This window comes from Macaca nemestrina, chromosome 7 (assembly GCF_043159975.1).
Source record: "Macaca nemestrina isolate mMacNem1 chromosome 7, mMacNem.hap1, whole genome shotgun sequence".
Taxonomy (NCBI): Eukaryota; Metazoa; Chordata; class Mammalia; order Primates; family Cercopithecidae; genus Macaca; species Macaca nemestrina.
In genome coordinates, this window is record NC_092131.1 from 3,949,315 (window position 1) to 3,966,894 (window position 17,580).

Here is a 17,580-nt window from a genome sequence, read left to right on the forward strand (position 1 = left end):
TCGGTGGAGGCAATCTTGTGGGACGGAATCTTTAACCTGTGGCATCAGACGTGAACTCCAAGTAGACAGTGTCAGAATGGAACTGAATTGCTGGACACCTATAGCTGGTGTTGAAGAGTTGGAGAAGTAGAATTAGAGAAGACACCAGGTATTTGGCCTCAGGAGGAAAAAAGACTCTTTTTCTTTTTTTTGAGATGGAGTCTCGCTCTGTCGTCCAGGCTGGAGTGCAGTGGCGCAAACTCGGCTCACTGCAACTTCTGCCTCCCAGGTTCAGGCAATTCTCCTGCCTCAGCCTCCTGTGTAGCTGGGATTACAGGCGCCCCCCACCATGCCTGACTAATTTTTGTATTTTTAGTAGAGACGGGGTTTCATCACGCTGATCAGACTGGTCTCGAACTCCTGACCTCAGGTGATCCGCCTGCCTCAGCCTCCCAAAGTGTTGGGATTACAGGCATGAGCCACTGCGCCTGGCAACTTTTTTTTTGAGACAGAGTCTCACTCTGTCTTCCAGGCTGGAGTGCACTGGCTCAATTTTGGCTCACTGCAACCTCCACCTCCCAGGTTCCAGCAATTCTCCTGCTTCAGCCTCCTGAGTAGCTGGGATTGCAGGTGCCCACCATCACGCCCAGCTACTTTTTTGTATTTTTAGTAGAGATGGGGTTTCACCCTGTTGGCCAGGCTGGTCTTGAACTCCTGACCTCAAGTGATCTGCCCACCTCGGCCACCCAAAGAGCTAGGATTACAGGCATGAGCCACTGCGCCAGGCCAAAAAGACTTAACTCAGCAATTCACCTGTAGCTATATACAGGATTATTCACAGTGGCATAATTCCTAACAGCCAAAGGGGAGAAATAATCCAAATGTTCCTCAACTAATAAGTGGATAAACAAAACATGGTATAGAATATTATACAGTCATAAAAAAATCTCCAAAGTACTAATACATGATACAACATATATAAATCTTGAAAACATGAACTTAATTGAAAAAAGGCAGACACAAAAGACCACATATTGTATGTTTCCATTTATCTGGAAATGTTCACAATAGGCAAATCCAGAGATAGAAAGTGGGTTGCTGGGGTTAGGTGAGGCAGGAACTGAGACTGGCTGCTAATAGGTATGGGGTTTCTTTTTGAGGTGATGAAAATGTTCAGAATTAGTGATGTAGTTGTACAATCTTGTGACTACTAAAAGCCACGGAATTACACTTCAAAAGGGTGAATTTAGGCAGGGGACTAAAAGCCATGGAATTACAGTTCAAAAGGGTGAATTTAGACAAGGAGACTCCATCTCAAAAAAAAAAAAAAGAAAAAGGCAGGGTGAATTTTATGGTATGTGAATTGTATATAAAGGTCAGTCACAGCCATAACTTGTTTCTTCACAAGTGATTAAGACCCAGGCAGGTATCTATACCATGCACAATGAGTGATGTGTTTCGTCACGGCCACTCCAGTACTTCCTGCAGATTCTACGGAGGAACTGTGAGTCACTGCTACATGGGAATGAAATGTATCCTACTGTGAGCCACCGCTGCATGGGAATGAAACGTACCCTACTGTGAGCCACTGCTGCACGGGAATGAAATGTATCCTACTGTGAGTCACTGCAACTGGAATGAAATGTATCCTATTGTGAGCCACCGCTACACGGGAATGAAATGTATCCTAACTTGAATGCATCCTGGGTTAACAGCCTGCCCATTCCTGGGACAGGTCCTGGCCTGACTACTCCATTCCCGCGTGCTGGTGGGGCTGTTAACACATGAGGACCAGTGCAGCTTGCCTCTGTGGCACTCCCAGGGCGGTGGCCACGCTCAGGCTCACCCACATGCAAGAGAGGTAGAAAGGCCACAGGGCAGGACCCACAGCCCTATGAGTGGGCAGGGAGTGGCAGGGCTGACCTGAAGTAGGGTCCCCAGAGCAGCCCAGGGGCCAGTCTCATGCCCCCCAGCTATGGCTCAGGGACCAGGGAATGAAACCACATCCAGAGTGGCAGGTGCAGGAGGGGCACTCTGGCTTAGAAGCCCCAGTTCCCGAACAGGAAATGAGATCTCTTATAAGAGCGCTGGGCTCCGGCTCAGGGGCTCCTGCATCTCCAGCACTTCCCGTGCAGAGGCGCAGGGACCACGCTCGGCTTCCATCCGGGGTGCTCTCTAGCCTCCCTGGCAGCTGCTTCCCCTGAAGGTGCCACCTCCAGCAGAGTGCACACCATCCTGTGGCACAGCTGATGCTGACGCTCCGGCCCACGGGGGAGCGGGCAAGGGGGCCAAGGGCATGATTCCACCCTCCCTCCCATGGAGCGGGGAAGGTGTCCGGCAACCCCTCGATTCACACAGACAAAAACACTCAGACGGCACAAGCATGGCCCCTAGCCACACAGCAGACAGAGGACAAGAGCCACGTCTCCTCTGGCCACTCGGACAGGTCTAGTGCCACCGGAATGAAGAGCAGTTTAAATCTACGGCCCTCTGCTCTGCTTTTCATCTCAATGCCGCCATTTCCTATGTAATCTGGGGCTACTTCATTTTCTTCTGTGCCTCAGTTTACTCAACTGTGTAAGGGAGATGGCGGTAGCACAGCAGTCCCCTCCATCCATGGTTTTGCCTTCCATGGTTTCAGTTACCATGAGGTCAAGTGGGGTCTGAAAATATTAAATGGAAAATTCCAGAAATGAACAATTCATAAGTTTTGAACTGCATGCTGTTCTGAGCAGCGTGATGAAACCTCCCAACGTCCTGCTCCGACCCGCCCAGGAGGTGAGTCCTCCCTCTGCCCAGCACACTCACGGTGTAGACACTCCCCACTCTAAGTGAGTCACTCAGCAGCCGTCTTGGTGATCAGATCCACTGTCACCATACAGCAGTGCTTGTGTCCGAATAACCCTTATTTACTTGGTAATTGTTGCAAAGCACAAGATTTGAGATACTGGCATATTGTTATACTTGTTTTATTAGTTATCATTCCTAGTCTCTCGTTGTGCCTAATTTATAAATTAAACTTTATCATAGCTATAAATGAAAACTTGTCCCTTGGTATCGATAGGAGATTGGTTCCAGAACTACTACAGATACCAACATTTCAGGATGCACTAATCTTTTATATAAAATGGTATAATAGGTTGGGTGCGGTGGCTCACGCCTGTAATCCCAGCACTTTGGGAGGCCAAGGCAGGAGGATCACAAGGTCAGGAGATCAAGACCATCCCAGCTAACATGGTGAAACCCCGTCTCTACTAAAAATACAAAAAATTATCCAGGCTTGATGGCGGGCACCTGTAGTCCCAGCTACTTGGGAGGCTGAAGCAGGAGAATGGTGTTAACCCGGGAGAGGGAGCTTGCAGTGAGCCAAGATCATGCCACTGCACTCCAGCCTGGGTGACAGAGCAAGATTCTGTCTCAGGAAAAAAAAAAAAATTAGCTGGGCAGGGTGGCACTTGTCTGTAATCCCAGCTACTCAGGAGGCTGAGGCAGGAGAATCCCTTGAACCCAGGCAGCGGAGGTTGCGGTGAGCTGAGATCGCGTTACTGCACTCCAGCCTGGGCAACAAGAATGTAACTCCGTCTCAAAAAAACAAAAAACAAAACGGGCCGGGTGTAGTGGCTCACACCTGTAATCCCAGTACTCTGCTGAGGTGGGTGGATCCAAGGTCAAGAGATTGAGACCATCCTGGCCAACAAGAGAAACCTCATCTCTACTAAAAATACAAAAAAAATTAGGTTGGTGTGGTAGCACACACCTGTAGTCCCAGCTACTCGGGAGGCTGAGGCAGGAGGATTGCTTGAACCCAGGAGGCGGAGGTTGCAGTGAGAGATAGGGCCACTGCACTCCACTCTGGCAACAGAACGAAACTCCACTTCAAAAAACAACAAAAAAACAAAAAACCAAAAATTAGCTGGGTGCGGTGGTGGACATCTGTAGTCCTCGCTATTTGGGAGGCTGAGGCAGGAGAATTGCTTGAACCCAGAGGTGGAGCTTATAGCGAGCCGAGATTGCACCACTGCACCCCAGTCTGGGTGACAGATCGATACTCCGTCTCGAATAGAATAAAATAAAATAAAATAAAATATTATAATGGTGTGATAAACCTGGGCAACACAGTGAGAAAAAAATTCTACAAAAAAAATTTTTTTTAATTAGCAAGGCATGGTGGCGTGTGCCTGCAGTCCCAGCTACTTGGGAGGCTGAGGCAGGAGGATGGCTTGAACCTGGGAGGTTGAAGCTCCAGGAAGCCATGATTGCGCCACTGCACTCCAGCCTGAGTGGCAGAGCAAGGCCTTGTCTCCAAATATTTGCAAAAAACCTACTTGCATTCTCCTATATCCTTTGAGTCATCTCTAGATTACTTATGATACCTAATACAACGTAAATGCTGTATGAACAGCTGTCATACTGTACTTTTTTTTTTTGTTTTTGAGACATAATCTTGCTCTGTTGCCCAGGCTAGAGTGCAGTGGCACGACCTCGGCTCACTGTAGCCTCCACCTCCTAGGTTCAAATGATTCTCCTGCCTCAACCTCCCAAGTAGCTGGGATTACAGGCATGCACCACGATGCCCAGCTAATTTTTGTATCTTTAGTATAGACAGGGTTTCACCATGTTGGCCAGGCTGGTCTCGAACTCCTGACCTCACGTGATCTGCCTGCCTCAGCCTCCCAAAGTGCTAGGATTACAGGCGTGAGCCACCGCACCTGGCCATTATGCTGTACTTCTAAATTTTTCTATTTTTGGCCGTGCATGGTGGCTCACGCCTGTAATCCCAGAACTTTGGGAGGCTGAGGCGGGCGGATCATCTGAGGTCAGGGGTTTGAGACCAGCCTGGCCAACATGGTGAAACCTCATCTCTACTAAAAATACAAAAGTTAGTCACGCGTGGTGGTGTGCACCTGTAGTCCCAGCTACTCAGAAGGCTGAGGCAAGAGAATCGCTTGAACCGGGAGGCAGAGTTTATAGGGAGCCGAGATCTTGCCACTGCACTCCAGCCTGGGCGACACAGTGAGACTCCGTCTAAAAAAAAAAAAGGTATTTTTTATTTTCAATATTTTATTGTTTATATTTATTGTTTTCAATATTTTCAATCCATGGTTGGTTGAACTGAGGATGTAGGGGAGGGACAACTGTGTAGGGAAAAACACAGTGTACACACAGGGCTTGGTACTAGCCCCAGTCTCAGGCATTCACTGGGGGTCTTGGAATGTATCCCTCGGATAAAGAGGGCCTACTCTGTCTCATATGTTACTGCTAATACACATACAGGGCACTCAAAACTGTCCGTACTCAGAGGTTGAGGCAGGAAGACTGCTTGAGGCCAGCCTGGGCAACACAGCGAGACCTCATCTGGGATGGACAGAGGCCAAGACCATCCCCACCTGGCTGTGTGGCCCCAGAGCTGTAACTTACCCCCATCTCAGCATCTTCCTCTCCAGTGTGTGACGGCAACCGCACAGCTCATGAGGCTGCACTCCATCAGTGTGGCAGGAGGGGCGGGGCTGGCACAGAAGTGCTTGCTGGTGGTCGTTGCTGTTAGGGTGACCATGGGACTACCCCGCAGGCAGGGGTACCAGCTGCTGCCACCTGACTCCATTGACACAGGTTCCTTGCACTTGGCTCAAACACCCCTAGGCCAAGGCTCAGCAGGCAGCAGAAGCGCTGTAATGTCTGCCAAGCAGGGCATGGTCCACACTGCAGCACTGCAGCTTGTTACCAAACATACCACTAAGTCCAGGGAAAGGGGCAGAACACCAAATTCACCACACTTACCGAAAACCGAGTGGGTGTTTCATAAATACTCAGGAGACTGACTTAAACTAAACCCATTTTGATGGTACACTTCCTGCCACTGCATAAACACTCTGAGAATTAAATACATTAGAGAAATTCTCCCACAATACTGCCTGCCTTACAAATGAGATTTAATTTTGAGACCGGCAGAACTGAAATCACAGTATTCTGTTGCTTGCACTTTAAATTCAATCACTCGTTTTTCTGCACCGCTGCAGAATATTCCAGTGAAGGCCAGTGAGTGGGTAGGCCACCACAGCCTTATCCGTTCTGCTAGTACTGGACATTTCCATTCTTCCCATTCTTGTGCAATGAAAGATCCTGCTGCAAAGAACACACAGCTGAACTCTTCCCATGTTTCCCCACATGAATTTTTGTTGTTGCTGTTGGAGACGGTCTGGCTCTGCCACTCAGGCTGGAGTGCAGTGACACAATCTTGGCTCACTGCAGCCTCCACTTCCTGGGCTCAAGCAATCCTCCCACCTCAGCTTTCCGAGTAGCTGGGACTACAGACACATACTGCCAAACTTGCAAACTTGGCTGTTTTTTATTTTTATTTTTTTTTTGAGATGGAGTTTCACTCTTGTTGCCCAGGCTGGCATGCAATGGTGCGATCTCGGCTCACTACAACCTCTGCCTCCAGGGTTCAAGTGATTCTTCTGCCTCAGCCTCCTGAGTAGCTGGGATTACAGGCGTACACCACCACGCCTGGCTAATTTTCTTTCTTTCTTTTTTTTTTTTTAAGACGGAGTCTCACTCTGTAGCCCAGGCTGGAGTGCAGTGGCGTGACCTCAGCTCACTGCAAGCTCCGCCTCCCGGGTTCATGCCATTCTCCTGCCTCAGCCTCCAGAGTAGCTGGGACTACAGGCGCCCGCCACCGTGCCTGGCTAATTTTTTGTATTTTTAGTAGAGATGGGGTTTCACCATGCTGATCAGGCTGGTCTCGAATTCCTGACCTCGTGATCCACCCACCTTGGCCTCCCAAAGCGCTGGGATTACAGACATGAGCCACCGCGCCCGGCCTAATTTTATATTTTCAGTAGAGAGGGGATTTCTTCATGTTAGTCAGGCTGTTCTCGAACTCCCGACCTCAGGCGATCCACCCGCCTCGGCCTCCCAAAGTGCTGGGATTACAGGCGTGAGCCACTGCGCCCGGCCTTAATTATTTTTATTTTTAAATTTTTTGTAGACACAGGGTTTCACCATGTTGCCCAGGCTGGTCTCAAACTCCTGGGCTCAAGTGATCCACCCACCTCAGCCTCCCAAAGTGGTGAGATTACAGGTGTGAGTTACCAAGCCTGGCTCTCCACATGAATTCTTACAGAAGATTCATGAGCATCATTTTCCTGCTTCCTGGGATATGTGTAGTATGTTTAGCTAAATCCTTCTGGAAAAGGGACTGAGGATTTGCTACTGCCATCCACCTTTGATGTAACTCCACCAGCACTGAGTCTCAAGACTGAAAACATTCCCCCATGAATTGAGTAAGCATGAAATGATGACTTCTTGTTGAATATGCACTGTAGGCTGGGTGCAATGGCTCATGCCTATAATCCCACCACTTTGGGAGGCTGAGGTGAGTGGATCACTTGAGGTCAGGAGTTCGAGTCCAGCCTGGTCAACATCGTGAAACCCTGCTCTACAAAACACACACATGAAAAAATTAGCCAGGTGTGGTGGTGGGTGCCTGTAATCCCAGCTACTTGGGAGGCTGAGGCAGGAGAATCACTGAAACCCAGGAGGCGGAGACTGCAGTGAGCCGAGATCATGCCACTGCACTCCAGCCTGGTGACAGAGCGAGACTCCATCTCAAAAAAATAAACCAATATGCCTTGTAAAATTTAGAGTTCGAGCAATTTTTTCTTCTTGTAGTCACGTTACTTGTCTATAAATGTGTGTTATTTCTGCAAATTTGTGGCACGTTTTCCTGAAGTCCAAATTGCCCACGTCGTCTTTGCTGCCAGCACTTGCCCTTCCTCACATTTCCGGGACACTGATCCCTGTGTCTGCCCAGCCCTCTGATCCTTTGCCAGCAGGCCTGCTCTTTTGCCTGCTTCCTCCTGTCTCCATGGCAGCAGCCAGGCTCTCTGCACAAGCCCCACCTCCGCCTCAGCTAATCCGGCACCTCCCAACTGGGCTGGTGCCAGCCTGGGGAAAGGCAGCCTCCTCAGCTGACTGCTTCCTTGAACTCAGGAGGGATAAACAAGGAGGCAGAGAAAGCCAGTTTATAGCATGAGAAAGGTAAAGCAGTGGCCTAGGAGAAAAGTTTAAACACGAGGAAGAAATTGCTCTGGTCTTAGCGTCTGAGCACAGGCCATGACTGGGGCCAGCTCCATCCTCCCGTGGGTACTGAGCCGCCCCCACATCTGCTCAGCAAACTCTCCTGTCCAGAAAGGTGGATCAAAAGGAGCCTTAACACAGATGTTTTCAGCTTTGATGTTCTTGAATGTCTCTATCTTGACCCTCAAGCTCAGGAGGGTGTCATTCCTCCAGATAATAGTCTGTTATCTCCTATTAGATGCTCTACAGCTAGGAACTATGTATCTAACTCTTTAATCCATAAATAATCGACTTACATTTTTTTTTATTTTTTTGAGATAGAGACTCGCTCTGTCACCCAGGCTGGAGTACAGCGGCGCGATCTTGGCTCACTACAACCTCTGCCTCCTGGGTTCAAGTGATTCTCCTGCCTCAGTCTCTTGAGTAGCTGGGATTACAGGTGCCCGCCACCACAACCGGCTAATTTTTGTATTTTTAGTAGAGACGGGGTTTCACCATGTTGATCAGGCTGGTCTCGAACTCCTGACCTTGCGATCCACCCGCCTCGGCCTCCCCAAGTGCTGGGATTACAGGCGTGAACCACCGCGCCTGGCCTGACTTTTAATAATTAACTTTTTGGCCGGGCACGGTGGCTCATGCTTGTAATCCCAGCACTTTGGGAGGCCGAGGTGGGTGGACTACTTGAGCTCAGGAATTTGAGACCACCCTGGGCAAAATGGCAAAACTCCGTCCCTACAAAAAACATAAAAATTAGCCAGGTGTGGTGCTGGCGTGCACCTGTAGTCCTAGGTACTTGGGAGGCTGAAGTGGGAGGATCACTTGAGTCTACGAGGTCAAGGCTGTAGTGAGCCCAGATGGTGCCACTGCATTCCAGCCTGGGAGACAGGGTGAGACCCTGTCTCAAAAAAAAGAAAAAAAAAATTAATAATAATTAACATTTTGACCCACTGGAACATATTTGTATTGCAGGGAGAACGAATCTAAATTTGTTCTTTTGGGACAAAGGTTTCTCCAACATCATGTATTCAACAAAGCTCCCCTTCTCTTGGCTCTTGGGGACCTATATCCTCACGCATTGGTGCAACTGTGTACAAGACGTGCTCTGGCCCAAGGTGACACGCCTGCTGCCCCACTCCCACTGCAGGCACTGCGGCCTGCTAACTTTCAACAGCTGCCAGAGCAGGCAGCTCCCTGCACGCTTCCCTTCCTTAACACATCCTGTCCCATTACCAAATTCACTTTCAAACCTAATTTAAGGCCAGCCTTTCAATACTCAGCAGAGCCATCAACAGGATTCTGGGACCTTAGTAAGAATCAAAACAACAACTCCCGTCTGTCAGGACAGTGGTTGTCTCCAAAGCACTTCCAAGGTATGAGCCGACCTAGTCCTACCTGATATGATGACAGACCTATGGACGTGGCACGGCACATGTGGTGCGCACATGCACACACGCACGCACACACACACGTGCACACACACGCGCACACACACATGCACACACGCACGCACACACACGTCCACACACGCACGCACACGTGCACGCACACACGCGCGCGCACACACACGCACACACACGCACACGCGCGCACACACACGCACACACGCGCACACACACCTGCACACACGCACGCACACACGCACACACACGCACACACATGCACACACGCGCACGCACACACGCACACACACACATGCGCACACACACGCACACCCGGTCAGCATGGAATTCGTTGACAGCCATGGAGCGCGGTGAGGCCCAGGAGGCTTTGCAATCTGACTCCCGAGGTGAGAATCCAGGCCACACCACATTCTCACTGTGTAATTTTGGGGAAGCCTCAGGTTGCTCTTCTATAAAATGGTAAAGATAACAGTATCGGCCTGGCGCGGTGGCTCAAGCCTGTAATCCCAGCATTTTGGGAGGCCGAGACGGGTGGATCACGAGGTCAGGAGATCGAGACCATCCTGGCTAACCCGGTGAAACCCCGTCTCTACTAAAAAATACAAAAAACTAGCCGGACGTGGTGGCGGGCAGCTGTAATCCCAGCTACTGGGGAGGCTGAGGCAGGAGAATGGCGTAAACCCGGGAGGCGGAGCTTGCAGTGAGCTGAGATCCGGCCACTGCACTCTAGCCTGGGCGACAGAGCGAGACTCCGTCTCAAAAAAAAAAAAAAACAGTATCTACTTCACTGGGTCACTGTGGGAAATGCAACAGGTGATATATGCACAGGACTTGCACAGTGTCCAGCACAGGACCTGAAACTGTGAGTGCTCATTCTCATGCTTACTGTTGGATGCAGCATCTGCTCCAACTCTGCCCTGCAAGGCCCCACCTCTCCAGGGCCTGCAAGGCCCCACCTCTCCAGCAGCCAGCAAACAGCAACAGAGGTCCTGGCACGGGGGAGACTCAAGCCCCCAGCCCTTTACTCTAAATGAATCAGGTGAGGTAAAGGATTAGTAGGAATGGCACTTTAGCCCAATGACAGACTTGGCTTTTGGGGTCGATGATTTTGGATTTTCTATCAGAACAACATTCTGGCAGCAGACATCTGTTTAACAAACGGCATGAGATGTCCCTCAGGCCTAACATCAACACCAAGAGAAAATAAGGAAAGGCTATTTTGAGCACTGAACTGAGATCAGGGATCAGAAGAGAAGCTGGTTTGGAGAGGGAGAAGTTGCAAAGGCTGAGACCTCAGGATGGAAATCAAAGGTCAGAAGGTGGTCATCCATCATAACCACCTAAACTCCTGAGAGAGAAGAGGGAGCTAGAGATTGGAGAGCCATGCTTGGGAACTGGGTGTGCAAAAGAACCTGGACAGAGGTGTGCCGAGCACTGCCCCAAAGCAGGCCAAGAACTGCCCTGAACTTCCCCACTTCTCTCGCCGCCCTTGCTTTACCTTCTCACGGACTTGTTCAAACCCAAACAAAGAAAGCAAAACAAAACAAAACAAAACAACCCAAACAAAGGCACTAACCTGATTCAGTTCTCAGGCCCAGGCCTTTAGTTTTTAGTCTTGAGTGAATAAATTCTTCTTTTTCCTAAAAAAAAAAAAAAAAAAAAAAGGCTCTCAGAACTCTTTTCTTTGGCAAGAGCACAGCTCACAGCATCCTGGAGAAGCACAGATGTGGACTTTCTGAGAAGCAGGTGACCCATCTCAAAGCTCATTTAAAATCCTCTGAATGTGGTTAAAAGTTTTGTGTTTGTAACAGGATTTGAAAAGATGTTCGATAAACTTGGGAGACACTGTTTATAAATCCACAGAATAGGTCAGGTGCAGTGGCTCACACCTGTAACGCCAGCACTTTGGGAGGACAAGGTGGGTGGATCACCTGAGATTAGCAGTTCCAGACCAGCCTGGCCAACATGGAGAAACCCCATCTCTAAAAGTACAAAAATTAGCCAGGTATGATGGTGGGCACCTGTAATCCCAGCTACTCAGGAGGCTGAGGCAGGAGAACTGCTTGAACCTGGGAGGCAGAGGTTGCAGTGAGCCGATACCATGCCACTGCACTCCAGCCTGGACAACAGAGTGAGACTCTGTCTCAAAAAAAAAAAAAAATCCACAGAATAGGATAAATACACCCCACCTGACACAGCCCACTCAAATGGCAAATCAAAGTTTAAATGTGGCCGGGCGCGGTGGCTCACGCCTGGAATCCCAGCACTTTGAGAGGCCAAGGCAGGCGGATCACCTGAAGGTCAGGAGTTCAAGACCAGCCTGGCCAACGTGGTGAAACCCCATCTCTACTAAAAATACAAAAATTAGCCGGGTGTGGTGGCAAGCGTGTAATCCCAGCTACTTGGAAAGCTGAGGCAGGAGAATCATTTGAACCAGGGAGGTGGAGGTTGCGGTGAGCCGAGATCACACCATTGCACTCCAGCCTGGGCAACAGGAGTGAAACTCCATCTCAGGAAAAAAAAAAAAAAAAAGTTTAAATGTTTTTCTTCTGGTTTAGACTATTTATGCTTTTTTCATACTTTTTTCTTACACAGTTTATTTATAAGTATCTTGTTAAGAATTTTGAATTCTCGGCTGGGCACGGTGGCTCACGCCTGTAATCCCAACACTTTTGGAGGCTGAGGTGGGTGGATCACGAGGTCAGGAGATCAAGACCATCCTGGCCAACATGGTGAAACCCGGTCTCCACTAAAAATACAAAAATTAGCTGGGCTTGGTGGCGTGTGCCTGTAATCCTAGCTATTTGGGAGGCTGAAGCAGGAGAATCGCCTGAATCTGGGGGATAGAGAGTGCAGTAAGCTGAGATCATATCACTGCATTCCAGCCTGGTGACAGAGTGAAACTTCGTCTCAAAAAAAAAAAAAAAAAAAAAACCCAACAACAACAAAAAAATGTTTTTGAATTCTCAGGAAGAATTCAACACATCACAAAAACTGGGTTTCTTTTTTTTCGAGTCAGGGTTTCACTCCTGTCACCCAGACTAGAGTATAACGGTGCGATCTCGGCTCATTGCAACCTCCGCCTCCCAGGTTCAAGCAATTCTTGTGCCTCAGCCTCCCAAGTCACAGGGATCACAGGCATGTGCCACCACACCTGGCTCATTTTTATATTTTTAGTAGAGATTAGGTTTCGCTACGTTGGCCAGCCTGCTCTCAAACTCCTGGCTTCAAGTGATCCGCCCATCTCAGCCTCCCAAAGTGCTGGGACTGCAGAGCCACCATGCCCCACCTAAAAAAAACCGGTATTCTCATAAAGATAAACACACACACGTATGTGTGTAAAACACGTACTTCCCGTTCTGGCTCTGCTGGTCACACATTGCTTCCTTCAAAGTCTCAAGATCTGTGGTTCTACGAATGAGCGTCTCTTATATACGGTTACATATTAGTTTTTAAAATTATATGCGTATATATACACACATCCACACATACATACACTGTGGGGGAGGGACTGAGACAAAACGCAAAGCAAATACTAAATATCTAGCACCCTCAAGTGGCCAACTGTGTTGTTTCTCATTCTGATCTAAAACTGAAACTTACCTTACTAAAAGTCAAATTCTGGTTTGCCCAGAACTGTTGATTCCATTCTTGTGTTTCTTGTCTTAATTTTCTAAGCTTTTGTTCCGATGGCGATTCATTTTCAGGTATGTAAAAGTGAACAGGTCGAAGGTTTGAATATTTGTCTGGGGGTCCTATCCAGTCATGGCAAGACTTTCTTGGAGGGCAGAATCTTGATACCTTTAATGAAGTAAATTGGATTAACATATGACAAAACGAGCATCTAGTATTATAAAATGCACAATCTGGATTTATTTATTTATTTAGAGACGAGTCTTGCTCTGTCGCCAGGCTGGAGTGCAGTGGCGTGATCTCGGCCACTCCCAATCTTCCCAAAGTGGTGGATTACAACTGGGATCCACCACACAGGGCCTAGTTTCTGGTTTAAATAGTAACAGCCCTTTCCCGAAATTCAACCACCTTTGCTAAGCTTTCTGAAGCTAATGTGAGACCCTACCAGGCTAGGAAGAGGGGAGGAGTCTGAATTCGGGTAAGGTGCCAGCCGTCATTCCAGAGGTCACAAGACCTGCAACTTCTCCAATTACTCCTGCATCTCTATTGCAGAACCTAAGATTGGTCTTTTGAGGTATCTTTTCAGGTGTTTTGCAAGTCCAAAATGATGGCTCCTCCTGGACCCGCCCAGAAGCCACTCAGCAGGCAGGAGGATGATTCTCACACCCCTGTGATTGCGCCCTGACCAATCGGCAGCAAGCACCCACTGCCCAGCCACCGCCACCCCTTACTCCAAACTATTTTAGAAAAACTCTAGCCCCCAAATGCGTGGAGAGACTGGTTGGAGTAGTAACTCTTCCATGTAGCATGGCCGGCCTCACATCAATTAAACTCTTTCTTTTTTTTTTTTTTTTTGAGACGGAGTCTTGCTCTGTCACCCAGGCTGGAGTGCAGTGGTGTGATCTCGGCTCACTGCAACCTCCACCTCCCAGGTTCAAGCGATTCTCTTGCCTCAGCCTCCCGAGTAGCTGGGATTCCAGGCACGCGCCACCAGGCCCAGCTAATTTTTGTATTTTTAGTAGAGATGGGGTTTCATCATGTTGACCAGGCTGGTCTTGAACTCCTGACCTCAGGTGATCTGCCCGCCTTGGCCTCCCGAAGTGTTGGGATTACAGGCATGAGCCACCGTGCCCGGTCCTAAACTCTTTCTTTACTGCAATGCCATGGTCTCCGTGAACTGATTTTGTTTGTGCAATGGGCAGGAAGAATGGTCAGGGAGTGACAGTGGGAGAACCCGCTATTCAAGACCTGAAACTATACTGCTCATCGTCAGGGTTAAAATATACTGATTTGATGCTGGATCAATTTAGGAATCCTTTTTAGAAAGTAAAGGCAGGATTGCAATACAGACCTTCAACATTTTACCCATCAGTCTAAAAACTATATACAGGCTGGGCACAGTGGCTCACGCCTGTAATCCCAGCACTTTGGGAGGCCAAGGCAGGTGGATCAAGAGGTCAGGAGATCAAGACCATCCTGGCTAACACAGTGAAACCCCAAACCCTGTCTCCAACAAAAAAAATTAGCAGGGCGTGGTGGCAGGTGACTGTAGTCCCAGCTACTTGGGAGGCTGAGGCAGGAGAATCGCCTGAACCTGGGAAGCGGAGGTTGCAGTGAACCGAGATGGTGCCACCGTACTCCAGCCTGGGTTATAGAGACTTAATCTCAAAAACAAAAACAAAAAAAACAAAACTGTATACAATCACCAAATTTCCCATTAAAACAATAAAGCCTACATTTCCACAAAAGATTATTTTTTCTTTTTTTTCTTTACCATACATTCAGACAATGTTCATGGGCTTCTCCCCCACATCTTTGCATTTGTGGTATTTGGCTGTTGGTAGAAACTAACGTGAGTCTCACAAAAGGGATGGCACCAGGGTCCACCCCCTAGACTGTGGCCCAGGACAGCGACTCCTTCCCCCCTCCAAGCTGACCGGGGTGTCTGCAGCTCAGCGGGTTTCATGCTAACGGTGCCTGACCACTGTCCAGGCCTGTGCCCGCTCTTTTCTGCTCACAGGCTCCCCATCAGGAAGTGTTTACAGGAACCACCTAACAATTAGCTGCTTTTTCTAGCTGCCCACATATCACAAAGCAAGCTCAGAGAGGTGTCAGCAGCGTTCAGTTACTTTTCCATATTTATCTTCTAGTTATCACTCACATAAACTGCTTTACAATAAAGCTGGGGTACCAATATTTTCAAATCATTGTTTGCTATTATGTGAGAGATGTTATCTTCCTTTGTACTTCCCTATAACCACATGTTTCTGCCTTTATTCACTGAGGAGCTGCTATTTAAAAGGGAGGAGAAGCAGCTTGGGGGAGGAAAATGTCCTTTGGTAAGAGGAAGAGCCTTTTGCAGTGCGAGTAATTACCATAATTGCTAGTTTCCACAGTATAAGCCTATGATTCATGGTGTCCCATTGGCTATGCTGGGAGGCTCTTCTATCCGGCCCTTGTGTCTGCGGGTGGGGGTGGGGGGGCACGCTAGACCCTCACAGTTTCCTGAGAAGCAGCCTCAGTTCTGCCCTCCTCACAGTGAGGCACATGTGCATTCCTGCTGGTCAGGCTGAATCTGCATCTTTGGGTCTGGGAGGGGAGTTAACCTTCCAGTTCTTGTGAAAATCTTTTTTCTGCCAGGCACAGTGGCTCAGGCCGTAATCCCAGCATTTTGGGAAGCAGAGGCAGGTGGATCATTTGAGGTCAGGAGTTCGAGACCAGCCTGGCCAACAGGGTGAAACCCCGTCTCTACTAAAAACACCAAAAAATAAGCCGGGCGTGGTGGTGTGCACCTGTAATCCCAGCTACTTGGGAGGCTGAGGCACAAGAATTGCTTGAACCCGGGAGGTGGAGGTTGCAGTGAACCAAGACCATGTCACTGCACTTCAGCCTGTGTGACAGAGTGAGACCCTGACACACACACACACACACACTATACATATATATATTACACACATATATCCTTTCTTCTTAACTGTATATTGGCAGGCTGGACAGCCCCACACCAGGCTTCTCTGTGCCAGCTCTGCAGGCCAGACCTTGCTCTCCAGCTCCCTCTGCTTTTATTAAGCTCCTGAGTACCCAAGGAGCACTCCCACCCCAGCCTCTCTCCCTCCAGAAGCCATGATTTGGAAGGGGAGACACTGAGATGGTTCCCCTGCACCCTATTCCTGGAAGTGCCCGTACATGACACAAAGCTACCATGGGGAAACCGCCAGGGAATAATGAAGAGAAAATGTTAGCAAGTTCCTAGCATTCTTGCTTCCCGTTCTAATTCTCAGTTCTATAAAGGCTTTGAGTTCCCATCTGAGAAGCAGTCAGGAACTTCCATATTTACTGAGGGTTAGGGTCCCCACTCTCCTGTTCTACACAGATGCTAGACAAATCCACAAACCCGATCCAGCAGTATAGAAGGATAATCCACCAGAATGGCAAACACTAGAAAGTCAATGAAAACGGTCTCCTAATTTCAGGAATGCCAATGACACGGGAGAGCTATCCAGGCTGGAACACTTTCACCCTACACTGGAGTGACCACAGCAGGAAGCCACCCCTGCTGCAAACACACGTTAATTATTTTTATTATCTTTAAGGCCCTACTCAACCATCTCTTTCCCACCACCAACAGACACAAGGCCTGCACCTCAGTATTGTCTAAAAATGATGAGACAATTTGTCGAAAGATTGTCTTTAGACATTCTTTATGTCTTTAGACATTGTCTAAGGATGATTATTTGTGGGCTGGGCTTGATGGCTTACACTTGTAATCCCAGCACCTTGGGAAGCCGAGGCAGGTGGATTGTTTGAGCTCAGGAGTTCGAGGCCAGCCTGGGCAACAAAGTGAGACCCCATCTCTATAAAAAAAATTTTTTTTTCGGTCTCTGTACAGAGACTGTCAAACATTGCCAATGCCGACTATATTGCAAGTCATCATGGCAGGGTATTGGGAAAAGTTTTCAATTAGCAACAATCACACCTCGGATAAATCTCATTGGCTACAACACTGCTGCTGTGCAAAGCTACAAATTTTTTTTTTTTTTTTTTTTGAGACGGAGTCTCGCACTGTTGGCCAGGCTGGAGTGCAGTGGTGTGTTCTCAGCTCACTGCAGCCTCTGCCTCCCGGGTTCAAGCGATTCTCCTGCCTCAGCCTCCCGAGTAGCTGGGATTACAGGCATGTGACACCACGCCCAGCTAATTTTTATATTTTTGTAGAGACAGGATTTCACCATGTTGGCCAGGCTGGTCTTGAACTCCTGACCTCAGGTGATCTGCCTGCCTCAGTCTCCCAAAGTGCTGGCAAGGTGTGAGCCACGATGCCTGGCCGGATCACTCTTATTTACCAGTTTAGTAACTCTAACCAAAAAGAAGATGGGGTTAAAATGACCTGTTCTTATGAAAACTCTGGTTCAAATGACTTGTAGGTTCTACCAGTCACAGAAAAATTCAAACCTTAGTAAACAATCCACAGAAACAGAAAAAGAAGGTATAC

At 48.5% G+C, this 17,580-nt stretch overlaps 1 protein-coding gene and 1 non-coding gene across 3 annotated transcripts in view; both read right to left on the reverse strand.

Annotated features, from left to right (window-relative positions):
* The window catches only part of LOC105489818 (cytochrome c oxidase assembly factor 8), a 30,041-nt gene that overhangs the window by 8,501 nt on the left and 3,960 nt on the right, over positions 1-17,580 (reverse strand). Inside the window, exons 2-4 of one of the 2 annotated variants that reach the window (XM_071099509.1) lie at positions 13,062-13,259; positions 11,035-11,098; positions 4,884-5,004 (exon numbers count right to left, since the gene is read on the reverse strand). In XM_071099509.1, the coding sequence (XP_070955610.1) occupies positions 4,884-5,004; positions 11,035-11,098; positions 13,062-13,259 (383 nt within the window). The remainder of the gene's footprint in view (positions 1-4,883; positions 5,005-11,034; positions 11,099-13,061; positions 13,260-17,580) is intronic. The other variant, XM_011754952.2, reaches the window with a different exon arrangement.
* Positions 16,970-17,112, reverse strand: LOC112428046 (U4 spliceosomal RNA). Its single transcript, XR_003019909.2, has one exon. It is a non-coding gene; the product is annotated as a U4 spliceosomal RNA (small nuclear RNA).